The 25,875-nt window shown below is 54.3% G+C and overlaps 2 protein-coding genes across 3 annotated transcripts; both read left to right on the forward strand.

Moving 5' to 3' along the window:
• The first annotated feature begins 5,035 nt into the window (after positions 1-5,035).
• Positions 5,036-15,055, forward strand: EFS (embryonal Fyn-associated substrate). 2 transcript variants are annotated; one of them, XM_036355398.1, is made up of 6 exons: positions 5,036-5,873; positions 10,920-11,222; positions 11,473-11,613; positions 11,713-12,426; positions 12,804-12,893; positions 14,064-15,055. In XM_036355398.1, the coding sequence occupies exons 1-6, from the start codon at positions 5,856-5,858 to the stop codon at positions 14,496-14,498; spliced, it is 1,701 nt and encodes a 566-aa protein (XP_036211291.1). In that variant the 5' UTR covers positions 5,036-5,855; the 3' UTR covers positions 14,499-15,055. The 2 variants fall into 2 exon arrangements, with proteins under 2 accessions (XP_036211291.1, XP_036211301.1); XM_036355408.1 differs by having other exon boundaries at positions 5,037-5,873; positions 10,944-11,222.
• A 2,926-nt stretch (positions 15,056-17,981) lies between these two features.
• Positions 17,982-25,673, forward strand: SLC22A17 (solute carrier family 22 member 17). Its single transcript, XM_036341862.1, has 11 exons — positions 17,982-18,060; positions 19,343-19,626; positions 19,814-20,314; positions 20,408-20,511; positions 22,612-22,766; positions 23,355-23,520; positions 23,714-23,859; positions 24,029-24,134; positions 24,292-24,509; positions 24,802-24,913; positions 25,064-25,673. The coding sequence occupies exons 1-11, from the start codon at positions 17,982-17,984 to the stop codon at positions 25,350-25,352; spliced, it is 2,160 nt and encodes a 719-aa protein (XP_036197755.1). The 3' UTR covers positions 25,353-25,673.
• Positions 25,674-25,875: the final 202 nt, after the last annotated feature.

Below are 25,875 nucleotides of genomic sequence, written 5' to 3' on the forward strand. Positions count from 1 at the left end.
TATTCAAATTTAATGGCTTCTTTGTTGGATTAATTTGCATACTCTTCTGATTGGCTGGTGGGTGTCGTGAAGGTACAGTCAATTAGCATCTTTATCTTTTTTTTTTTTAATATATTTTATTGATTTTTTACAGAGAGAAAGGGAGAGAGATAGAGAGCTAGAAACATCGATGAGAGAGAAACATCGATCAGCTGCCTCCTGCACACACCCTACTGGGGATGTGCCCGCAACCCAGGTACATGCCCCTGACCGGAATCGAACCTGGGACCTTTCAGCCCGCAGGCCGACGCTCTATCCACTGAGCCAAACCGGTTTCGTCTAGCATCTTTATCTTTTATGAGTGTAGATATATGTATATCTACATATATGAGTATACATATATCTACACTCATAAAAGACAAAGATGCTAATTGACTGTACCTTCATGACACCCATCAGCCAATCAGGAGTGAGTATGCAAATTAACCCAACAAAGCTGTTGGGTTAATTTGCATATGCAGGCGCGAAACAGCCCTGGGCAGGGTGGGACACAGGCCTTCCTCACCGCCCCAGCAGCTCTGGTCCTCTGGGCAGCATGGGAAGGCGGAAAGGCAGCTCCGGGCCAGAGCAAAGGCGATGCCCGCAGCCAAGAGAAGGAAGGCCCATTCTTGCACGAATTTTCATGTAGCGGGCCTCTAATATATATATGATTTTTTAGGGAGAGAGATAGAAACATCATGAGAGAGAAACATCATTGATCAGCTGCTCCTGCACGCCCCCCACAAGGGATCGAGCCCACAACCCGGGCATGTGCCCTGACCAGGAATTGAACCAGTGGCCTCTTGGTTCCTGGCTTGACACTCAACCACTGAGCTACACCAGCCAGGATAGGCACTATTTTAAATGGTAGGAATGCAGAGGAGTACAAGCCAGATAAGGTCCTTGCCTCATGAAACTTCTATCTTAGGAGGAGACAGATGATAAATAAGGAAACAAGATAATTTCTGATAATAACAAATGCTATGAAGAAAATGAAATAGTATTATGAGATAGGAAGTTATGGGGCAGGGGTTTGCCTTAATTTAGAAAGGCAGGGAAGGATGAATGGCCCAGGCAGAGGGAGTGGGACATGCAGAGTCCTGGAGGTGAGAAACAGCTGGGTATATTTGAGAAACAGAAAAGACAGTGTGAATGGAAAACAGAGGCTGGGGGGAGAGTGGGATGCGAGGAGGTGGAAGAGGTGGGTAGGGACCAGATCACATAGGGTACTGTGGTGGAGCATTTGGATTTTATTCCAAGTTCAGTGGGGAGGTGCTGACTGGATTCAAGCATGATCTCAGTGATGTGAGTTCCCAGAGAGCAGCACTGTGACCTTAATATTCTGCTCCCCCCTCCTCTCCAGGGCTGGCATCACATAACAGTAACAGTTGCTTTTATCCAACATTTATACATCATGGGCCAGGCACTGTTCTCGGGATTCTCTTAATCCTCACAACGAATCAATGCTATCAGTTCCATTATTATCCCACATTACAGACAGGGAACCAGAGGCTCCAAGAGGTCATGTAGCTTGTCAAAGTCGCCAGCTAGTGTTAGAACCAGGATTGGAACCCAGGCAATCTGGATGCTGACGAGTCCAAGGGAAGAACTAGGAGAATTCGTGAGCTCCTGAGAAGTTCTGAATAGCAGGAGGAACAAGAACAGGTCAATGAAATCCTAGGTTGGGATGAGAGAAAGACTAGCTGGTTGGTCCTGCTAGAAAGGGGAGAGAAGACTGGGACCCAGAAAGCCAGGTGGAGGGGTCCCTTCCTATCTTCCTCTGAATATAGCAAAGACAGGCCTCAAAGCTGAGGACCTGGCTGCCCAAGGCTGACCTCCCGGGTCTTAGCTGCCCACCCACTCTGGGCTTTCTCCAGCCTAACCTGGGGCCCCCAGCTCTCTCTGAACAAGTTAGAATCCCTCTAAACCTCTGTGAAAGAGAGGGCAAGGATAAGGCATAAGGCAAGAAAAAAGGCTCCTCCTGCCCTCAGCCAAAAACCCTTTCATCTCTCATGAAAGCACAAGTTGCAGGGAGAGCCAAGGTGAAGAGGAACAGCCACGGAGGGAGAGCACTGTGCTGGGCACTTTACACATATTCACGCTTCACCCAAGTCAGTTATAGATGAGGAACTGAGGCCAGAGGTCACATAGCTTGACCAAGATCACACAGCTAATAAACCAGGATTCACTTCCACGTCTGACTGTCGCTGCGCAGTGCCCAGGCACTCCAGGGGCAGTCTTATTTTCCTGCAGGTTTGCACTCTGCTGCCCCCACCTACATTCCCCCAGGTACTAAGCCCCATTGCCCACCTCCCAAACAACCATTTTGCCTGGCCCTATAGTTTCCTTCCTGCTTAGCCCTTTCTGACCTCCATCTATTTCTCCTGTGCCCGTTAGAGCATCAGGAACTAGGTTTCCTGTCCACCCCAATTTGCCTTGGCAGTCCCCTGGGCATACAGTGACCCCCTGAGTGTCTGTGTTCCAGCGGCCAGGGCCCCTAGGGCTGGGGTCTGATGGAAGTTGGATCAGACTGGAGTGGGAATGGAGGAGCTCTCCCTTCAGACGCATCTGGAACTTTAAAAATTCCTCTACCAGCCTAAGAGAGTTGGAGTCTGTTCAGGATTCCCAGACGCATGCCCAGGTCTGCACTCCATCTCAGAGCCAAGCCCAGAACCAATATTGTCCATCCTCATGTTCACCCCAGAATCTCTCCCTAATCCACTGTGTAGGTTCCACCCCTCCCCTCTGCAGAGGTTTCTTCATAGGTACCCAGGCAGTAGGGAAGGGATGGTGGTATTTTCAGAATACCAGTCAAAGCCGGTGTCTCACCTCCTCCTCCCCTGAAAAATGCCTGGATGTGTGGGCCTGTGGAATGTGGAGGGAAAGCATCTATCTGCCCAAGGCCTAAAGCTCCCAAAGGGCCTTAAAGTAGACTTTCAACGGTATAGAGTCTATTGTGTGTGTGTGTGTGTGTGTGTGTGTGTGTGTGTGTGTGTGTGTGGATATAGAAGGAGATATGAACAAGTTCAGTGACCAAAAATAACTTCACAGGGTGATCTGATCATAAATGCCTAACTGGGCAGGTCATGGTGGGTATAACTTCTTTAGTAAAAGGTTTTTTAAGCAAGTCCTGCCCATTGTTCTTGTGCATCTAGGTTAACATACCTTTGAAATGCCAGAAATAATCCTCTTTTCCAGACCCCTTGAAGGTGACTAGATTATGGGCTCCCTTGACCACCTTCAAGGGAGCCCATAATCTAGTTACCTATCTGGTTACCTTGCTTTCTCTTACCTTCATGTAATCTTCCTTAAGTTCCTTCCTTAATCATCTCCCCCCCCCTCCCACCCACCCCCCAAGCATTTGAAATATTTATTTATTTATTGTTGTTAATCCTCACCTGGGGGTATTTTTCCATTGATTTTTAGGGAGGGGGAAGAGAGAGGAAAAGACAGAAACATCGATGTGAGAGAAGCACATTGATTGGTTGCCTCCTGCACTCACCCAGGGACAAGGAGGAGCCTGCAACCAAGGTCGTGCCCTTGACCCATGGGTCTGCAGGCCATGCTCTATCCGCTGAGCCAAACCGGCCAGGCCCATTTGAGATCGTGCGTCCTGACACTGTCCTCAGTTTGGCTCAAATGACTGCTTATAAAAATCTCTACAGGTTTAGACGTTTCTTACATCAACTATTTGAAGTGTTAATTTGTTACATGTAAATATTGAAAATAGACTACAACTTTTCAATCCTGTTTGGCATCTCACTTTTTAAATACCAAGAACTTCGAAAACGGAAGAAAGAAGGCTTCACTCCAGCCTCTGTGAGGCCTTGATGTGTGTTGTGCCCCAAAAGAAGGGGGGGGGGGGGTCTGGAGAGAGTGCGCACACACCAAGGAGCAGTAATATGGCAGGAGCGGTGGAGACCCACGAGCCCTGTCCTTGCAGCTGAAACTCCTGGAAAGCCAGATCCCAGCTCTGAAAGAGTGCTGGCCTTTTGTGCCCAGGGTCCCCACTCCCGCTTTTCGGGGCAGAAGTGTGCCAGCAGAGGGCTGGGGGCAGGCCCAGACTGGCGGAGGAGTGTAGGGACCGCACCACTCGCCCGCCTGCCTCTCTGGGACCAGACGGTCAGGTTTCATTCCACTGTCTTCCGTCAGGGCCAGAATCCACGTCCAGCCCAGACCCCCGGGCTGGCCCCCGAAGGAAAGGCGGCTAAGCCTGCCACCCGTGCAAAGGCAATGCCAAGGGAGAAGAGAGGCTCCACTGAGGAGCCCAGGAAGGCGGAAGGAGCGCGCTCCCTCCCCTGCCACGGGAAAGACAGATGTGGGCTAATGAAAGGGAGTCCGAGAGGCGCGGGGCTGGCGGGGGAGAGCGGGGGCGTGGCGGGGAGAGGCCGGCCCCCGGGAGCGAGCGGAGCAGACCACCCCGAGGGCCGCCGAGACTACGGGAGGAAGAGGGCGCAGGGGAAAGGGGCGGGGAGGGGGCGTGCAGTTTGGCCCCAGGGTCTTCAGCTGAAACTCAACACCGGCCTTTGGAGGGAGCGTCTTCCTTTCTCCTCCGCCCCTCCCCTCCCTTTCCCCTCCCTCCTTTCTCTTAATCCCCAGGACGGAGCCCCGCGCGGGAGCGGAGGGGGCCGGAGGGGAGGAGAAAGAAACGGCGCTGAGAGGGCAGCCTGGAGCCCGGGAAGGGGCGGGAAGGGAAGGGGAGCCGCGAGCAGAAGTGAGCCTTCACAGCCCTCTTAGTGCCCACCCCACCTCCAGGCGAGTCCACAGGTCCCCGGCCCCTGCCCCTCTTTCGCCTCCTCTTTGCTCCCTTTGCTTTGTGGCCTTTTTCTCCGTCCCCAGAGACACCTGGGAGCTGCCCCGAGTTGGGGGGAGGGGGGCGAGGGGGTGGCGAGAGGCCCTCTCCAGCGTGCGCGGGAGCGGGCTGCGAACCGGCGCCCAGGGCAGCGGGCCGAGGGTGGGAGCTGGCGTCGGTGGCCCCGCGCGCGGCGGCCGAGGGGTGGAGGGCGGGTGGGCCCCGGTGAGCCCCGCTGAGCCCCGCTGGCTTTGGAAAGGCCGTCCCGCCCACTCGAGTCTTGCCCCGCTGCCTTCGCGGCACCCCTGGCCCGGGGCGCGCTGAGAGCGGGCGCGCGTGGGTGCGAACCGCCCGGCCGACGCAGCCCCACCGCCACGTTCTCGCAGGCCCTTGGGTGTCCGCGGGCCTCCTCTCGCCAAGTTGGGCGAGTTTGAAGAGGGACATATGGCTCCGCTCTAGCTTTCCCTCCGTCCCCAGCAGCGAGGCCGCCGCATTGCCCCTGCCGCCCAGACCGCGGCCCCGGGAGCCCCGCTCTCCGGTCCCGGGTGGGGTTGGGCCGGTTCCTAAACTCGCTCGTCCAGCCCAACCGCCCCGGCGGCTTCGCCCAGCCCTCGGGGCCATTCTGGGCGCCCTGGCGAGGCGTCGAGCGCCTTCCGAGTAGCTCCCTCCTCCTGGCCTGTCCCTGCCCCGCAAGGGAGCTGGACCCTGCGGACCTGGGGTGTCTCCACGGCCTGGGGCAGGCAGCTCCGGGGGCCTGGCCAACCCGGCGGCCCCCGGGAGGCCGCGGGGACAGTACGGAGCGCGCGCCTTTGGATAAGGTCCCGCAGCGACGCCCCAGCCCGCCCCGCTGCTCCTCCTCCTGCCTGGCCAAGCTGCCTCCCATTTGGGGAGTTTGTGGGTTTTTCTCTTTCTCCTCCTCCAACCTCTGCGGAGGCCACGACTCAGGCGCCAAAGCGGGGGGCCGCCTCCATGGTGCGGGGCAGCCGCTGCTGAAGTCAGCGAAACTGAGCCTGGCCTGGAGCAGGCCACGCTGGAGGCTACGGCCATGGCCATAGCCACGTCGGTGAGTCCACCCGGGAGAGGAGGCGGCTGGGTAGAGACCTTCACAGCTGCCCTGCACTCTGTCCCTTTTATTTCTGCCTTCTCTTTGTCTCTCTTCTTGGTCCCTTTCTTCTCCAGGAGGCTGTGTCCCTCCACTTTTGTTTCGTGTTCTCTCCTCATCCCTCTGTGTCTGGAGTCCCCCTTTTCCCCACCCCCTCCCCTTCTTCTCTTTTTCTTTCTAGAGGCTGTCCTGCAAAGAGGGGAGGGGGCAAGTCTAGCCCGAGTCCTATGTGCTCATTTATTGGCGGGAACAGATGGCCGGTGGTGGCTGGCAGGGGCTTGTGATTGGGAGGCCAGTGAAAGGTTGGGAGGGGGCTGGAAGAATGGAGGTGGCTCAGAAAAATGGGAGAGGCTGGAGGGCCCGAGAAGGCCCTTCTCTAGAGGAGGGATGAAGGAAAGGGAGGAAATGAAGCAAAGGCAGAGAGATCAGGCAGGGAGAAAAAGAAAATAGACGGAGTGGGGAGGTGATGTCAGCCAGCCTCTGGCCACTTTCTGGGTACAAAGCGAAGTGACAGCTGGCTGGCGAGATGGCACAGTGGGAGGAGGCATCCCAGAGAGCGTGTGGCCCACTGCCACCCCCCATTAAGGCAGCCCCTCTCTCACAAATCAGCTTAGTCCCTGAGGAGGCGGGTAGAGCAGGAGTGACCACACCCATCATCAATCAGTCTATCAGCGACTCTGGCCTGGGTGCTTGCAATTGCAAGGCCCAGAGGTTTGGCCCGATTGGACAGAATTCAAACCTAACACTGGGAGGCGCTCTCCACAGCCCCACCTCTACTTGCTGTCTTACACTCCTTGCCATCTGAATTCTAAACAACTCTGTTCTCTTAACCACCCTTCCCTCGGTTCTAGGATTCTCAGTGAAAGGGAGGCTGCCATCTGCTTTCTGGCCCCCTCTGAATGGGTACTCTGGGAAGGAGGCTGGAAAGAGAAGTATGCCTCCCCACAACCTCCCATATTCCTGTAGGAAGTGTTCAATTTTCACTCCTCCTCAGACCAAACTCCTTTTAGTTCTTCCATCTGTATGATGGTGGGGAAAACCATCATAGTTTTCAGAGCTGGGAAAGGGGGAGATCCTGAAAATAGTGGGTGTACTCTGACATAAAGATGCTGGCTCAGAAGCCAGCTGATCAGCTCTGTAGTCCCAGGAGGTAGATTTCCCTTTTTACCAGAGCTGGGGGTGGGGATATTTATGCTAATGAAACTCACAGGATCCTAGTAACAGCTAATATTTATTGAGCATTTACTGGCTCTAAGCTTTGCCCTGATTGCTTGAGACATTATCTCATCCAGTCTTCACAACATCCCTGTGAAGCTAGTACTATTATTATCCAAATGGATATTCGGATATGGATATGGAGTTCTACAGAAGAAACAGGTTCAGAAAGGTTTAACAACGTGCCAAAGTCACCCAGTTAGAAAGTGAAAGAGCCAAGACTCAAACCCAGTACTGTCTGCCTCCGTCCAAACTGTGCTCTTAAACCCAGTCAGGCTGGACCCAAAATACTAAGTTGTAATTTACAGTTAGAAAGAACAGTGCCATGCTAACCAGGAATTTGTGTCGTCTGGTTAGCATGTTTTCTTTCGGTGGGACAATATCCTTCAGAAGCCAATACAATCAGAAAATGGTTTGATGAGTTTGGAATCAGGCAAAAGAAGTCAGTTTGTTGTTGACATCATCCAGCCATGAAGGGCTGGACAACCTCTCCATCTGAGGGGGACACTGGCCAAGGGACACATGCACTCATGTTGGCTGAGCAGAGCATTCTCCTCCCCGGGGCCTGGTGGCCACATACAGCCTGCCGGAGACCTTCAGCTTGAGACTTTTATTGAGTTAGCCCATGGGGATTACTTGCTCAATAATGCCTAACTACACACTCTCCACCATCACTGTGTAAGCCACCGCTGCTTGGGATGCTGCCAGCAGGGGCAGTCATCTAGCAAACATAACTGAAGCGAAATATGTTTCAATACTGTGAGTGGTTTGAACTTGATTCTACCAAAGGACATTGTGGACTCAGAGCCCTATGAGGTGGCTAGCAAAGGGAAATTGTGTATAATATGCTTGAATCATACTTGAGTCATGGACTTTCTTGACTTAACCACTGTTACTAATATAAGAAGAAAAAAGTAGATTCCTTTTAAATATATATACTAGGGGCCCAGTGCACGAATTCTTGCACCTTGAAAGGAACTGTGGTCTGCGAGGCTGCAGTAGGCACAGGGGCAGGTCTCGGCCCATCCTCCTTGCCCCCGCCCTGGCCCCTCCCGCCGAGCCCCAGTCCCCTGTCTGCCAGCAGCTCAGCTCCCGCTCCCCTGCTGCAGCCACTGAGCAATTGGGGCCTGTGCCGTCAGCGGGTGCAAGCAGCAGCTGCTGTCCCAATTGCCCCTCAGGAGCAGGGGGAGGTGGAGAAGCCCTCAGGGGCAATCAGGGCTGGCAGCCGCTGCTCATACCCGCTCAGGACCCGTGCTGGGCACGAACAGCGGGTGCAAGTGGCAGCACCGGCTGTGGGTGCGAGCGGCGGAGCCAGGGCTGGCATTGAGTGCGAGTGGTGGCTCCAGCAGTGGGTGTGATTGGGGCCGTTGCCGGCAGCAGGTGTGAGAGGCGGTTGCCAGCCCTACTCCCCTCAGGAGCAAGGGGAGGTGGAGAAGCCCTGAGGGGTGTTTGGGGCGCCAGCAGTGGGTGCGAGCGGGACTGGAGCCAGCAGCAGGTGCAAGTGCTGGGCGGGACCATGGTGCACGGGAGCAAAGAATTTTCAGTAACCATGAGAGGCTCACCCCAATGGCAACAACCGGCACCCCTTGATCTGGCACCCCCGCTCACCTGCTCCTCCATCCCGCTGTGTTCCGCGCACACCCCCTGGTGGTCAGTGCACATACTAGTGACTGGTTGTTGCGGTTGTTTCGCTGTTCAGTCTATTTGCATATTAGCCTTTTATTATATAGGACTAGAGGCCCGGTGCACAAAATTCATGCTCTGGGGTGGGGGTTGTCCCTCAGCCCAGCCTGCACCCTCTCCAATCTGGGACATCCTTCTCACAATCCAGGACTGCTGGCTCCCAACCGCTCACCTGCCTGCCTGCCTGATTGCCCCTAACTGCTTCTGCCTGCCAGCCTGATCACCCCCTAACCACTCCCCTACCAGCCTGATTGACACTTAACTGCTCCCCTGCTGGCCCGATTGCCCCCAACTGCCCTCCCCTGCTGGCCTGATCACCCACAACTGCCCTCCCCTGCCAGCCATCTTGTGGCTCTGGGTGCTGCTATCTTTGAGGGTGGGGCAGTCAATTAGCATATTCCCTCCTTATTGGCTGTGGGTGTCGCCATTTTTCGATGACAGTGTGAGGGTCAATAAGCATATTCCCTCTTTATTAGATAGGATTATTTGTTTTTAGAGAGAGGAAGAGAGAAAGAGGAACATTAATGTGAGAGAGAAGCATTGATCAGCTGCCTCCTACCAGGCCGATCCAGGCATGTGCCCTGACCAGGAATTGAACTGGCAACCTCTCCGTGCATGGGGACAACACCTAACCAACTGAGCCACACCAGCCAGGGCAAAAGTAGATCCTTAATGTTTGTGATTGTGTAGAGGCAGTAGAAGAGTGATTGAGAGTGTAGACTCTGGCTTGGTCAATGTGGCTCAGTGGCTGAGCATCAACCCATGAACCAGGAGGTCACAGTTCGATTCCCAGTCAGGGCACCTGCCGGGTTGTGCGCTTGATCCCCAGTTCCCAAGAGGGGGCATGCTGACCCTCTATCCACTGAGCCAAACTGGCTAGGGCATCATTGATGTTTCTATTTCTCCCTCTCCCTTCCTCTCTCTGAAATCAATAAAATCATATTTTTAAAAGAGAGAGAGAGAGAGAGAGCAGGCTCTGGAATCAAGCAGCCTGGGGTTCAAATCATGCCCCACCAGCTGCACCAGCTGTATGTTATTGGATAAAGTACTAACCTCTCTCTTCCGGTTTTCTTTCCAAATGGGGATAATGATGGCTCCTCCCGCTAAGGTTGCTGTGAGGATGCAATGAGATGAGATGATTAGTGCGAAGACTTGCACAGTGTCTGGATACATAATTTGCACTTGGTATCTGTGACTTCTACCTGAGCTTGTGGCTCTCCAAGGAAAAAGCTTAGATGTCCCTACCAGACAGACTAAAAACAGACTGATAAATGCTTGCTCTTGGTTGGTGCATCAGCCCCCCTACACACACACACACACACACACACACACACACACACACACACAGCTACGGACTTTTCTCCATGGTAACCTCATCCTCTTCTGAACCTTATTTGCTCAGATTGAGAACAAAACAGTTGCTTGGGTTTCTGTTTTCTTCCTTATTATGCCTAGGTACTGTCTGGGCTGGGCCTCTCCCAGCCCCTCTCAAAGTAAGGGCTCTCTGCAGTTGCTTCATCTAACCTTGGGCTTGTGGGGCATGCTGACTGGGAAACGGAAGGTAAAGGAAATTCTACGGGAGACCTTAGCAGAACTTCCTTGTCTACATGAGGTTTTGAAAGAAATTCATTTAGCATATATTTATTGAGGACTGATACCAGGTCAGGCCCGTTTGCAGAGGCTAGGAATATAATAGTCCTTCTCACAGAGCTTACACTGTATGGGTAGAAATCAATGATAAAAATAGGCAAATAGTATAAAGTATTATGAAGGAAACCATGGATGGAGACAGACACAGAATGGGGTGGAAGAAGAGTGAAGAAAAGATCTCTGAGAAGGTGACATTTAAGCAGAACTGAAGGGTGAAAAGGGGCCAGTCAGGGGAAGAGCCTTCTGGGTAAAAGAAACAGTAAGTGCAAAGGCCCTGAGGTGGGAACACGCTGTCTCGTTCAGGAATAGAAAGAAAGAGGAAGAGTGCAGGGAATGAAGTGGGAGACGAGGCAGGGCCACCTGGAAGAGCTGAGCCAGGAGGTCAGATTTTTAGCTTGAGGGAAATGAGCTCTAAAGTGTTTTGAGCAGGAGGTGCCATGACCTAATATGTTTGTGAAGACCCCCTCTTCCCACTCCCACCAGGCCCAGCTGGCCCGGGCACTCTACGACAACACCGCTGAGTCCCCCCAGGAGCTGTCCTTCCGCAGAGGGGACGTTCTACGGGTACTGCAGAGGGAGGGTGCTGGTGGGCTGGACGGCTGGTGCCTCTGCTCCCTGCATGGCCAGCAGGGCATTGTGCCCGCCAACAGAGTGAAGCTCCTTCCTGATGGCCCGGCACCCAAGCCCAGCCTCTCCCAGGTGCCCCCAGCCGAGCCTGGCTCACCATATCCAGCCCCAGAGCACAGCAATGAAGACCAGGAGGTGAGAGCTAGAGCCCTCCCAACCCCAAGCCCGGACACCCCTTTCCCTTCTGCGGGTGCCTGCAGTGAGGCTGGGCGGGGAGAGCCCTAAGGGGCTCTGCTGTAGGAAGCCTGTCTGCCAGCCCTTTCTGGGTTCTCCTTGCCCTTGGGACAGGGAGGGGGCCAGAAGGTGTCTATGCTCCTTCAAGGCACTTGTTATCTGATTCCCTGGTCCCCACCCTCTTCCTGACCCACATGTCTTGGTTCCCCAGGTGTATGTGGTGCCACCCCCAGCTCGGCCCTGCCTGACCTCAGGATCTCCAACTGGACTCTGCCTGCCCTCCCCTGACCCCATCTACAAGGTCCCCAGAGGCACCGGGACCCAACTGGCTGCCCCTGGAGGTGTCTTGGAGGTGAGGACCAGAGGTCTGCATGTACGTTGGGCAGGGAACCGACAGCTCTGGAGGGAGGCCAGTGCTGAACCTGAGGGTAACTAGCTGCTCCCTCTCCAGGTCTACGACGTGCCCTCCTCTGCCCTCCGAGTTCCCTCCAGTGACCCCTATGACTCCCCTGCCTCCTTTTCCCGCCCTCTGGCCCGGGTCACCCCGCAACCCCCTGGAGAGGACGAAGCTCCCTATGATGTGCCTCTGGCCCCGAAGTCACCGTCAGAGCTGGAGCCAGATGTGGAATGGGAGGAGGGCCGAGAGCCAGGGCCCCCCCTCTATGCTGCCCCCTCCAACCTGAAACGGGCATCAGCCCTGCTCAATCTGTATGAAGCGCCTGAGGAGCTGCTAGCAGATGGGGAAGGCGGCACTGAGGAGGGCATCTACGACGTGCCCCTGCTGGGGCCAGAGGCACCTCCAGAGCCCCCAGGAGCCTCAGCCCCCAATGACCCGGACGCCCTGGCCCTGCTTCTGGCCAGAAGCCCTCCACCCGCACACAGGCCCCGGCTGCCCTCTGCAGAGAACCTGTCCCGCCGCCCTCTGCCCGCCCTGCCTGTCCCTGAGGCCCCCAGTCCTTCCCCGGCTCCTTCTCCTGCTCCAGGCAGAAAGGGCAGCATCCAGGACAGGCCTCTGCCCCCACCTCCACCCCGCCTGCCTGGCTATGGGGGCCCTAAGGTCGAGGGGGATTCAGAGGGTCGAGAGGCAGAGGACAGTTCAGCAGGACACCACAATGAGTATGAAGGCATCCCGGTGGCCGAGGAGTACGACTACGTCCACCTGAAGGTGAGCTCACCTCCAGCCAGCCCCTCCCAAAGTGCCCCCTGGAGAACCACAGGGAGGAGGGAGGAGGCCTGGGGCCCACCTGCAGACCCTCCCTTCCTCCCTTCCCTCCTTCCCCTCTACTGGCCCTGCACCCTCTGGCCTGGGACCCTAGTACTTGGCCACACCACTTGTACCAGTGCTATGTTCCTCCCCTAAACCCATCCTAGGGCCCCTGAGCCCTCTGACTTGCCACCAGAGCTGTCTCAGACCTGGAGTCCAGGACTGCAACCTCTGATGGCAGCAGAGACCTCCAGAAGGAAGGGGAAGTGGCGAGGGCCAAGGAGGCCACCCTGCCCTGTTCCTCCACCCCTGCACTGAGACCCTGACCCTTCCTGCAGGGTATGGATAAAGCTCAGGGATCTAGGCCCCTGGATGAAGCCTTCCCCGGGGATCCTGAAGTGCTGGAGAGGGGGCCACCGGAGCAGCAGGTAATCCTGTGGGGGTGATGCTGGGGAAGGGGGGCAGGAACGTAGGAGGAGGAATGTTCTTAACCGAACCATCAAGGGAACTAGAATAGGACAGGGATCAAAGCTCATTGGCTCCGAGCAGTTGGAGAAGACGAGTTAAAATTCAAGAGGAAGGAGCTGGAACTTAGGAAAGGATTTCAGGAATTCAGAAAGCGGGGAAAGAATGTTGGAGAGGAATCAGAAAACCAAGCAGTTGAGAGCAGCAAGTCTCTGGGCTGTGGGTCAGAGCTGGGCCAGGTGAGTTCTGAGGCTCCTTCAGCTGAATTCCTGGGTTCCTAAGAGACCTGGCTCCTAATCCCGGCTCCACCGTTAAGACGCCAGGGGCTCTGAAGTGGCTAATCTCTCTGGGCCTTAGGAAAGTGAGGTGGTCTCCTTAGTCTTAATCACAGTGGCTACCATTTATCAAGTATTTACCAAGTGCCAGACCCTGTACTAAGCACATCACATGAGTCAACACTAATCATAGCCATAGCAAGTACTCATACAGGGCATACAGTGTGCAATGCTCTGTTCTGAGCCCTTTCTATATACTGCATGGAGTTATCTTCCCTGCAGCCTTAGGGGGCAGATACTAGACCTGCACTATCCAATATGGTAGTCACTAGTCACATATGGTTATTGATTGCTTGAACTGTGGCTAGTCTGAATGGAAGTGTGTGTGATACAAAATGCACACCAGATTTTGCCGACTTAGTATGAAAAAAAATCTCAACAATTTATATATTGAGGCCATGTTGAAATTAACATTTTTGTATATTGGGAGATTAAAAACAAAGTTTCTTTTTACTTTTCTTAATGTGGCTACTATAAATGTTAAAATTACATGTGTGTTCACATTATGTTTATTTTGGACAGTGCAGAACTAGATTCCACAGTTTAGCGATTAAGGAAGTAAAGACGTTCAGAGGCTTGTTCAAGGTTGTTTGAATCCAGATTTGTCTGGCGTCAACTCTGAGCACTTTCCTGCCGCTCGCTATGAGCACCTAAATTTTCTGATGGCAGAGGTAAGAGCTAAAGGGATTGTACTAGGAAGAAAGGCAGGGCTGGGGGACAAAAAGAGGGGAGGAGAAAGGAAGAGAGAGCAGAAGTGACACTGAGCGCGATCCCACTGACCACTCCTCTTGCCCTTAGGAGGTCCTGTCCCCAGGGGAGCATCTGGTTCTGCCCGCCGGAGACCTACAGCTCCTGCACTTCTATGCAGGGCAGTGCCAGAACCACTACTCAGCATTGCAGGCAGCCGTGGCAGCCCTGATGTCCAGCAGCAGGGCCCGCCAGCCCCCACGCCTCTTCGTGCCCCATGGCAAGCAGGTGGTGGTGGCTGCTCACCGCCTGGTGTTTGTTGGGGACACCCTGGGCCGGCTGGCGACCTCCGCCCCTCTCCGAGCACAGGTTGGGGCTGCAGGTACAGCGCTGGGCCAGGCGTTGCAGGCTACTGTGCTTGCTGTCAAGGGGGCCGCTCTGGGCTACCCATCTGGTTCTGCAGCCCAAGAGATGGCACAGTGTGTGACACAGCTGGCAGGGCAGGCCCTGCAATTCACCAACCTTCTCACCAGCCTGGCCCCCTGAGGGCCCCCAGCCCTGCTCTGCCCCTCCCCTGCCTGCCAGAGCTCCTTCCAGTCCTTGGGCGGCTGGAGGGCTCTGCTTTAGGGACTAGGAGAAGTGGCAGTCCTTCCCCCTTCCTGTCCCTTCCAGTCATCTCAATCTCTGAGGCGTCTCTTCCCTCCATCCGCAGCTTTTTGTATGAGCCATTTTGTATAAATTATTTTTATTTAATATTATTCCCTGCTTTGTCAGGAGCAGGTGTGAGGCCCTCTGGGGCAGGGGGGACTGGACTCTTCCTCCTCCGTCAGCCTGGGGTCGAGGTACTTGGTCACGGCACTGCCGCCCACCTCTGCAAGCTTGGCCCCACAGAGAATCAGGTGACTGAAACCTAGGCCACCTTTCTTGTCCTGTTCTTGGCTGTAGAGCATCTGTGCCTCACTGTTAGTTGAGAATAAGAGCAGTACATTGATTGCCCAGAATGTGCAGGTCTGGGAGAAGCCAGAGGCCTCCTTCCCACAGGAAGCTGGAGAGAGCTGGCCTCAGGCACTGGGTGTTCATCTCAATAAACCCTGCTGTCTGGCTCCCTGACTGTTTCTTGGGAGCCTGGGGGCAGGGGGGGGGGGGGCGCATAGGTCTGGTGCCCCTGAGCCCAACCTATGGGGTACACACTATGGACAGGATGCCTTTAAGGGCTTGGGGAAAATTAACAACTGTTCATTCAGCAGGGTCTCAGCTCCCATGACGTGCCGTAGTTCTGAAGGTACATTGTGGGGATGGAATGGACACAAACAAATCAATTTTAAAGAAGTAAATTTTTTAAAAATCTGCCACAGATTTGACAGTTGCTGGTAATGGAAATGAACAGGGTGATGTGAAGAACTAACTAGATGAGGGGAGAGGCCATGGGAAGACTTTAGGATGGTTGGGAGGTGATAATGGAACTGAGACGCCAAGGCTATGAGGACCCAGAAGAATTTGACAATTAGCATTCCAGGAAGACAGACACTGATGACTGATTGGAGGCCTCTCCAAGACCTCACTGTCACCAATGATGCTATCTGAGAGGTGCACATGTGGAGAGGCTGGCCACACGGAGCCTTTGAAAGTGCTGTGCTAAAGGGTCACCCCAGCTCTCACCTTTGTACCATAGGGTGGCTCTGGTCAGCTGGAGAGTGCTGCTGGCCAGCCTGGGGGCCTGTCCCTTGAGTTAACCCAAGAAGGTCAGTCCCTTAAAGTCTTCTTCCCAGGCTTCCTGCTGACCACCATTCTGGACACCATCTTTTAGAGAAGCTGAGGGGCTGATGAATGTAGTGTGTTGGAAGTCCGTAGTCCTCAGGGCTTTGGTGAAACAGGTGAACTAAAGCATAGATGGGGATCACCAGCCATCTGCCAAAAAGCAAGTCCAAGCCACAGATCCATTGCTTCAGTCCTGCTTTCCTTTTTTCTTTATTAATCTTCACCCTAGGATATTTTTTCCATTGGTTTCTAGAGAAGTAGAAGGGAGGGAGGGAGGAGGGGGAGAAAGAGGAACATCGATTGGTTGCCTACTGCAGGTTGCCTACCCAGACTGGGGAACCTGCAACCAAAGTACATACCCTTGACTGGGAATCGAACTGGCAGTCCTTCAGTCCAGCAGTTGCCAACCTTTCGGATCTCATGGACCACCAGTTGGTGACCGCTGCTCCAAAGGTTCCCCTTAAACCAGCGGTTGCCAACCTTTCGGACCTCATGGACCACCAGTGGTCCGCGGACCATCAGTTGGCAACCACTGCTTTAGTCCATGAGCTGATGCTCTAACCCAGCCGTGGGCAAACTACGGCCCGCGGGCCGGATCCGGCCCGTTTGAAATGAATAAAACTGAAGAAGAAAAAAGACCTTACCCTTTTATGTAATGATGTTTACTTTGAATTTATATTTATAAACACTCCATCCATGCTTTTGTTCTGGCCCTCCGGTCCAGTTTAAGAACCCATTGTGGCCCTCGAGTCAAAAAGTTTGCCCACCCCTGTTCTAACCACTGAACACACTGGCCAGGGCTCAGTCCTGCTTTCCTAAGATGATGCCCTGGCACAGTGATTGGAGTCGCAGCACCCCAAAGTTCAATCACATCCTAATGTCTTGGCATTCCCTATGCATTTTCCTCTTCATTATGGGTTCCTTGCTCATTTCACTCTTAAAAGAAAACTCATTTCCACCAAAATTCACCCCTCTGTGTTGAAGACCTATAACAGGGGCAGTCTTCCATCATCCAGAAAGAATTTTAAGAGATCGACTTGGAATTAGAGCAAGTCCCAGAAACATCAGGTACCTATGTGTCTGCAGTAAATCCTGTCAACCCCTCGGAGTCCGTTTCAGCTTTGATGTGAGGTTGATCATAATATTCTCACAGGGTTGTTGCGAGGCCCTAACAAGATAACGTATATGAACAGCCCAGCACCACATAAAGTTAGGGGAATGATTCCAGGGCAGACACAAGAACACAGATACATAAATCTTCAGGGAATGTTGGCGGCTGTGCCAGCACCAAAGTAAATCCTGAGGAGGTGCTGAAATGAGTTGGGGGGGAGGGAAGAGGTGGGAGGCTGCTAAAGGCATTAGAAGAGTTCCCCATATTTGGAAAATTTCACAACAGAGGAGACAAATTAGAAGTTGGTTCGGTGAAGAGAAGAGGGAATGGATTTCCTGACTGACAGGATACTCCTTTCCAGTCCTTATCTGAGATAAGAGAAAAAAGTATCTATTAGGTATCAAACTCTTAGACAAGTGTATCTCTAATGGGGATCTGGTTAAAAGGCCTGTGATTCTGCATTTCTAACAAGCTCCCAGGTGATGTGGGTGCTGCTGGTCTGTAAATCACACTGAGTAGCAATTCTAGGAGTTGGGGAAGGCTTCTCAGGCAAATATGCTTGAGCTGACCGCTGAACGCTAAGGACTTGGCTAAGGGGAAGGAGAAGCCTAATATAAGTCAAGCTTGTGGCAATAAAAAGAAAGAAAATCCAGTGTGACTGCAGTGAATGTTTGAAAAGTGAGATGGAGCTGCAGAGAGCATGGGGTGAAGCGTGCAGAACCATGTATGAGCTAAAATACTATCTACCTTGATGGCGAGGAGAAGCCACTCAAGGTTGTTAAGCAGGAAAGGGACATGAACAGATCTGCATTTTGAAAAGATCACGCCATCTGCACTATACATAACAGATGGGGAAAGGATGTTGAAACACGGTGGACACAGAGCACCAGTTAAGAATGAGGAGGCTAAAGCAGCCTGTGCGGCAGGTAGCTTGACGAATGGTGGTAGAGATGGAGAGAAGCGGAATAGAGGAGGTAGAAGAGAAGCGGAATGGAGGAAGTAAAATGGGCAGGGTTTTGAAAGGATTTGATGGGGCGGTAAGGAAGAGGGCTCTCTGGGGACTGTCACCTGAGCATCTGGCCACAATTGGATGGTGAGGGCGCCACGCATGGAGGACACACTTGAAAACAACCGGGTTAGTAGGGGAAGAGCATGGCCACATGGGGTTTGAGGTCCCTATGAGTCATCCAAGGTACGAGGTCACAGAAGAAGGCTTCAAGGGTCAGACTCAGATGAGAGGTGGGAATGAAACTGATGGTCAACAGTGACTGGAGAAACAGATTTCTCCCTCGGTTCCCTGAAACGCCCCCTCCCCTACTCCCTAGCTACACAAAAACTCTCTACTGTTGCTTTTTTCCGAAGATGGATTTGAGAGCCCTTGCTCTTCTGTCTTCTTGATTTGGCCAAATCAAATAATCCTTGATCTCCAAGCACCATTGTTTCAGTGTTTATCTTACTAGTGCACTGGACACGCAAACCTGACTTTTGGGAGGTGGTTCAGTAACAGGAGCTGGAAATGTAAATCTGGGGACCAGATATGTGTTGGTTTGTATGGTTTATATTGAGGGTGACGCTGTGGGCATGGGCGAGATCCCCGGGTGCAGGGAACAGTGTGAGCTACGAGGAGGCCTTGGTAGGACTAAGCCTCTGAGGATCAGACACTGAGTGATGATGAAGAGGATGAGCCTGCAGTGGAGAAAAGAGGAGCAAGAGAAAGAAAATCAAGCCCTAGCTGGTTTGGCTCAGTGGATAGAGCATTGGCCTATGGACTGAAGGGTCCCGAGTTCAATTCTGGTCAAGGGCACATGCCTGGGTTGTGTACTCCATCCCCAGTAGGAAGCCTATTGGAGGCAGCCAATCAGTGATTCTCTCTCATCACTGATGTATCTCTCTCTCCCTCTCCCTTCCTCTCTGAAATCAATAAAAATATGTTTTTAAACTTTCTTTGAAAAAAAAAAACTTCCAAAAAAGAGAGAAAGAAAACCAGGAGTATGTGGGACTTAGCAGTCAAGGAAGAAAGCCCTTAGAGGAAGGGGTGGCCAAATGCTGTTGAGAAATGGTACCTCACCAGAGTGAAACATGGAGAAGTGGTCTTGTGCGGGAGGGCAGCAGGGCTGAGGCAGCGCCTGACCCAGCCCTCCACATGCATGTCCTGTACTGTAATTGTCATTACACTCTTCTGCCCCCAGGAAGCTACTCCAAGGTGTGTTGTTCATTCTGTTATATCCAAGCCTCGCACAAGGCCAAGCACAGAGTAGAAGCTTCATAAATTTTCTTGATGAATGAATGAGTGGATGGATGGGTGGGTGGCTAGTTGATAAGGAAGAATTGGAAGCAAAGAAGGAATCTCTGGCACCTATGTGGGTTAGCTACTATCCTTCAGCTTTTTTCCCTTTTTACCGCAATAGCCCTCAGACGCAGGGACCAGAGACAGAGCCCGTCCCCTCCCTCTCCTGGGCCCTGGCCCCCCTTCCTCTGTCTGACGAAGAGTCTGGACCGAAGGTTCTGCTGACGTGAGAAGGGGAGGAGAGTCTGGAGGAAGGGGAGGAGAAATCGGCGCTGAGATCGCAGAGACGAAGGAGGCGCCCGCGGCTGCAGAGCTGCAGAGCGGGGTCTCTGGGCTCTGTGTCCGGGCATCCAGGGCACCACTGGGCCAGAGGACAGCGCATCCTTTCGGCGAGGCCCCGCAGGGCCCCTGAGGTCGACAAGCTGGCTCCCCGGGTGGCCACCGGCACCCCGGAGCCCAATGGCGGGGGCGGCAGCAAAATCGACAGCAATGTAGAGATCACCCCCAACCCCAACGGAGTAAGTGCCTGCGCGCTGAGGGCTACGCCATCACCTTCCGCACCCGCGCCTGGCGTTTTCCTCCGCGCATCCCAGGCCCTTGACTACCTTCCTCCCTCGAGCGCCCACCCTCTTCCCTTGCTTTGCAGTTTTCTCCCATTCACCCTTCTTCTGCCTCTCCCCGCCCCACCCCCCGCCCCGCAAGCAGGTCGGAACCCTCGGAGATGCGGTGCCCACTGAGCAGCTGCAGGGTGAGCGAGAGCGCGAGCGGGAGGGGGAGGGCGACGCGGGCCGCGGAGGGCTGGGCAGCAGCCTGTCGCTGGCCGTGCCTCCCGGCCCCCTCAGCTTCGAGGCGCTGCTTGCCCAGATAGGGGCGCTGGGTGGGGGCCAGCAGCTGCAGCTCGGCCTCTGCTGCCTGCCTGTGCTCTTCGTGGCGCTGGGCCTGGCCTCGGACCCCATCTTCACGCTGGCGCCCCCACTGCACTGCCACTACGGGGGCTTTGCCCCCAACGCCTCTGGCTGGGAGCAGCCCCCCAACGCCAGCGGTGTTGGCGTCGCCAGCGCCGCGATTGCAGCCAGCGTCGCCAGCCGTGTCGCCACCAGTACAGACCCCTCGTGCAGTGGCTTTGCCCCGCCGGACTTCAACCACTGTCTCAAGGACTGGGACTACAACGGCTTGCCAGTGCTCACCACCAATGCCATCGGCCAGGTGAGGCGCCTGGGTGGGCTCCGGGTCTGAGGGCGGGCTGGGAGCCACCCACTCAGGGCCTCACACCCACTCCATCCCCTCTCACATCCCCAGTGGGATCTGGTGTGTGACCTGGGCTGGCAGGTGATCCTGGAGCAGATCCTCTTCATCTTGGGCTTTGCCTCCGGCTACTTGTTCCTGGGCTACCCTGCGGACAGGTGAGGGCTGCCAGGGACAGGGCAAGCAGAGAGGAGGGGGTGCTAGGCAGGCTAGCCCAGGCAGCTGGTGTTGGCAAGAGTAGTCGCTGGACTCTGCAGCCTTCTCGGGACTTCTGTTCAATGATATGCCTCCCCACCCCTGTCTCAGCTGTACTCCCCATCAAGAAATACTCCTTCTGCACCAGGGAATGACTTCACCCCAATTCCCCATATCCATGGATCAACGGCATCATCTCCGGACACGTAGCTCCATCTCCATGACCAAAAACCCTATCTCTACATATAAAAAGTCCTAGCTCCTCCTCTAGTGCTCCTGTCATCACTAACCGCCTCCTTCACCATCTTCCTAGATTAATGGATTCATCCCCATTAAGAGCCCCATCCTTGTGGACTACTAGCTCCATCTCAATGGCCTCATTTCTAAAGATAATTATGTTAATTCCTAACTGTCATCAACCCCATTCCCACTGACCAATAGTTCAACTCTATAAACAAATGATTCCACACTCATGGGTCAATAGTCCAATCCCCGTGGATCAAGGACCACAATAGCACCACTCCCTCCAGAAATTAAAAGCTCCATCCTCATGGGTCTTCAGTGCTCTCAGACCCTCTCAAACCAAACGCGCCCCTTTTCCATGAATCAGTGGCCTCATCTCAAGGATCAGCTTATCCCCACCAACCAATAGCTTTCCCCAGGAATCAGAACTCCCATCTCCTCTGATTCTCAATACTGTCACCGCTGACCAAGTGCTCCATCTCCACTGACCATCCCCTTGGATTATTAGACTAATTTCTACTTAATCTACAGTCCTATCCAAATGGATTAATAGCTCAACTCTCATGGATCAAAGGCAACCCAACATTCAATAATCCAATTCCCTAAAATCAATACCTATCCTTACTGCCCAGTAGTCACACATCCTTTTGGGCAAATTATTCTAAATCCATAGGTCAACAGCCCATCCTCATGCATTAATGGTCTCACTCTCACAGACCAGTAGCATCATTCCTATGAAATCATAGCCTCATTACCTAAGACCAATAATTCAGTCTTCTAAATTCAGTAGCTTTAGCCCCATTAACCAATAAACTCATTCCATGGAAATATGGCCCCACTCTATTGGGTCAATAGTATTACTCCCAATGACCAGCAATCCCAATCTTCATCCCCATAGATCTTTTGTCTTATCCCCAAAGATCATAGCCTAGCCTCCAAGGATCAGTAGCCCTAGCCATCATCACTGACCATTAGTCTAATTTCCTCTGGTCTGTGATCCAATCCTTACTGATTATCCCCCTGGATTCATAGATTCATCCCCACTGAACAATAGCCCCACCCTCATAGACTAAGATTCCCCACCCCATGAATCAATGGCTCCATCCCCAAAGATCAATTGACCAATCTTCAAGATTAGGAATTATCCCCACTGATCCATAGTCCTAACCCATGGATTAATATTTCCATGCCCATGGATTAGTGGCCCCATCTTCTGGCCAGTGGCCCCATTTCCACTCACCATCCTTATGGACAAACAGACCCATGCCCCAACCCCATGGGACAATGGCCTCACCCCCCAAAATCAATTACTCAGTTCCCTAAGATCAATAGCTCCATCTTCACTGACCAATACTATCCCCAGGCACAAGTGGCCAATGGACCCACCTCCGTTGATCAGTAACTCCAACCCCATACATATATCAATGACCCCATCTCCTCTGACCAGTCTGAGCGAGACAAGCTTCGTCCCAACTGACCTCTATCACTAAGGATGAATGGTGCCAAGTCCCCTAAGCGATATCCCACCCCCTCTGATGATCGGTCCCACTTCCACAGAGAAATGCCCTAAGCTCTGATCAATGGCCCCATTCACAAGAGTCTGATCCCACCCCCACAGAACCATAGCCATACCCCAGTGCCCGGTTGCCAGACATTGCTCACCCATGGTCCCAATCCCGTCCATCTTCTCTCGCCTCAGTCCAGCTCTTTCTCCAAGGCCTCATCCTCATACCTCCAGCTGTGAATTGAGCAACTGGGCCCCACTCAGTGCTGCCTTCCCTGGGGAGTCTGGGTGACCAGAGGCCCTGCACACTTTCCAGGTTTGGCCGTCGTGGGATTGTGCTGCTGACCTTGGGGCTGGTGGGCCCTTGTGGAGTGGGAGGGGCCGCTGCAGGCTCCTCCACTGGTGTCATGGCCCTTCGATTCCTCCTGGGCTTCCTGCTTGCCGGTGTTGACCTTGGTGTCTACCTGATGCGTGAGTGGCACCCTCCAAAGAGGTCCTTCCCTGGGGCTCACCCCTGCCTGTCTACAACCCAGGCCATTCCCACTGCCCCCTAGGGTCCTCTCAGTCCCATCTTCAGCCCCAAGTTTCAGCTGTCCAGACTCTAAGTTGTCTTACTGCCCAGGCCTTTGAAGGATCCAGGGGTCTTTCATCTATCCACACCCATCTCCTTCCACTATCTTTAAGGATTTCCTTGCCCTAGACTTACTGCTGTCAGGGAATAGTCCTATTTTAAAAATGAAATCCTAACTAGCTGTGTGACCTTGAACAAGGGTTGTTATGAAGGTTATATAAGGTCTGATGTGAAAGGGCCTGTAATTGGGAATGCTGAACACCCATCAGGGACTCTGACCCTCCGGCCCTCCCACATTTGAACAGGAGAGGAGAGCGGACTGAATAATCTCTCCACTCTTTGCCATTTAGAGGTTAGTCTGTGGGAGGCGACAGCTGCAGCCTCCAATCAGGGTCTGACCTCACTCTCTGTCCTCCTCCCTCCCTCTCTCTCTCTCCCATGCCTCCTTCCTCCCTGACCTCTCCTCCCTGTTCCTGCTGTATCTCCAGGCCTGGAGCTGTGCGACCCAACCCAGAGGCTTCGGGTGGCCCTGGCAGGGGAGTTAGTTGGGGTGGGGGGGCACTTCCTGTTCCTGGGCCTGGCCCTTGTCTCTAAGGACTGGCGATTTCTGCAGCGAATGATCACCGCTCCCTGCATCCTCTTCCTGTTTTATGGGTCAGTATCACCCTCCACCTGCTGTCCGGTCTCATCTCCCCCTCCAGCTCAGCTCTCGCCCAGAGACCCCCCTCTTCTCCACTACCCCTCGTCCAGGCCTACCCCAGCCCCAGCCCCTCAGAGGGGGGCAGTTTCCCATCCCTGTGCCAGAAGATGAGAGGCTTCACTGTGTCCCCCACATCCCTGCCCCCAGCTGGCCTGGTCTGTTTCTGGAGTCTGCACGATGGTTGATAGTGAAGCGACAAATTGAGGAGGCCCAGTCGGTGCTGAGGATCCTGGCTGAGCGGAACCGGCCCCATGGGCAGATGCTGGGAGAGGAGGCTCAGGAGGCCCTGCAGGGTAGGAGACAGGGGTCCCCACAGATGCTCTCTCACCTGCACACATGATGGTGCCCTCTGCATGGTTATAGCTGTGCACCTTCTCCCAAGGCCCCACCCCTCATGTGGGAGGACCCTGGGTTCTCTGCTGCTCCTTTAACAGACAGTTCCTCCCTTTCTCTCTCCCAAAGACCTGGAGAACACCTGCCCTCTCCCTGCAACATCCTCCTTTTCCCTGGCATCCCTCCTCAACTACCGCAACATCTGGAAAAATCTGCTTATCCTGGGCTTCACCAAGTGAGCCTGGGGTCTGAGCCAAGGGCCAGGCCAGTAGCTGGGATGGGGGCTGACTGGTGGGGGGAGGCCTGAGGACCCCCACAGAGGGCAGCCAAGGCCGTGGAAAGCTGCGGGTGGGGATGCAGGCACCCTTCTGTTTTCCCACTCCTCCTCACAGCTTTATTGCCCACGCCATTCGCCACTGCTACCAGCCCGTGGGAGGAGGAGGGAGCCCATCGGACTTCTACCTGTGCTCCCTGCTAGCCAGTGGCACAGCGGCCCTGGCCTGCGTCTTCCTGGGAGTCACCGTGGACCGATTTGGCCGCCGGGGCATCCTGCTTCTCTTGATGACTCTCACGGGCATTGCGTCCCTGGTCCTGCTGGGCCTGTGGGATTGTGAGCATCCTCTCTTCCCCATAGTGTGGGCTCAGCAAAGGAACCCAGGCAGAGGAGCCTCAGACAGGCTCAGCCACTGCTTCTTGCACAGGCCTCTTAAGACAAGACCAGCCCCTGCCCGGATCTCCACAGTCCTTCCTTGGCCACACACCCTACCTGTTCTCCCAATCAATCAGTGAATGCCCAGAGCCCATCCACCTAGCCACAGGATCAAAGAGCGAGGGGAGGAAGCGAGGGACTAGGTCAAGCATGGTCTCCCGCCTCCATTCACGGTTCCTCCTTGGTCCTTCAGATCTGAACGAGGCCGCCATCACCACCTTCTCTGTCCTTGGCCTCTTCTCCTCCCAAGCTGCTGGAATCCTCAGTACCCTCCTTGCTTCTGAAGTCATCCCCACCACTGTCCGGTGAGAGGAAGGGTGCTGCCAGGGGCAGGGCCAGGCCTCCTAGTCATCCATCAAGGACAAAGCCCAAGGGATGAAGGAGGGAAGGCTGCTGGAGAAGGGTGGGGGTGATTCCCACAGCTAGAGGCTGAGTGCCAACTCCATCTCTCCCAGGGGCCGAGGCCTGGGCCTGATCATGGCACTGGGGGCACTTGGAGGGCTGAGTGACCCAGCCCAGCGCCTCCACATGGGCCATGGAGCCTTCCTGCAGCATGTAGTGCTGGCGGCCTGTGCCCTTCTCTGCATCCTCAGCATCATGCTTCTGCCGGAAACCAAGCGCAAGCTCCTGCCTGAGGTGCTCCGGGACGGGGAGCTGTGCCGCCGGCCTTCTCTGCTGCGGCAGCCACCCCCTAACCGCTGTGACCATGTCCCGCTGCTTGCCACCCCCAACCCTGCCCTCTGAGTGGCCTCTGAGCACCCTGGCAGGAGGCTGGCCCGTACGGAAAGGTGACATAAGGCCCGGCCTGGTAAGAAGATTGGGAGGCTCAGAGGCACCTCAGGCCAGCCATCAAGTAGAGCTCAGAGGGCTGCCCCTACCCCCATCTCCTCCCTGCTGCTTTGTGTTCACTCCCTTGGCAAGAGTCAGGGGACAGGGAGAGAGCTCCACACTGTAACCACCTGGTCTGGGCTTCATCCTGTGCCCAAAGACATCCTCCCAGACCTCATTCTTTCTTGCTCTATCATTGTTTCAATAAAGACATTTTGATTAAATGAGCATACCATAGCCTGGACTTCCCTCCCTTCTGTGGTCCTTCAATTGCCTCTTGGGGGAAAATTTCTCAGTGGAACCAAAACCAATGACAATCTCTCTCCTCCTCCCTGTGCCATGCCCCCTCGTCCCCCACCCTGTGTTAACTTATAGATAGCTACCGCCCATTACTGATTGCTACGATGCTAGGACTGGGTTAGGCACTTTACAAACTTCA

Source organism: Myotis myotis, unplaced genomic scaffold (assembly GCF_014108235.1).
Source record: "Myotis myotis isolate mMyoMyo1 unplaced genomic scaffold, mMyoMyo1.p scaffold_m19_p_1, whole genome shotgun sequence".
Lineage (NCBI taxonomy): Eukaryota > Metazoa > Chordata > Mammalia > Chiroptera > Vespertilionidae > Myotis > Myotis myotis.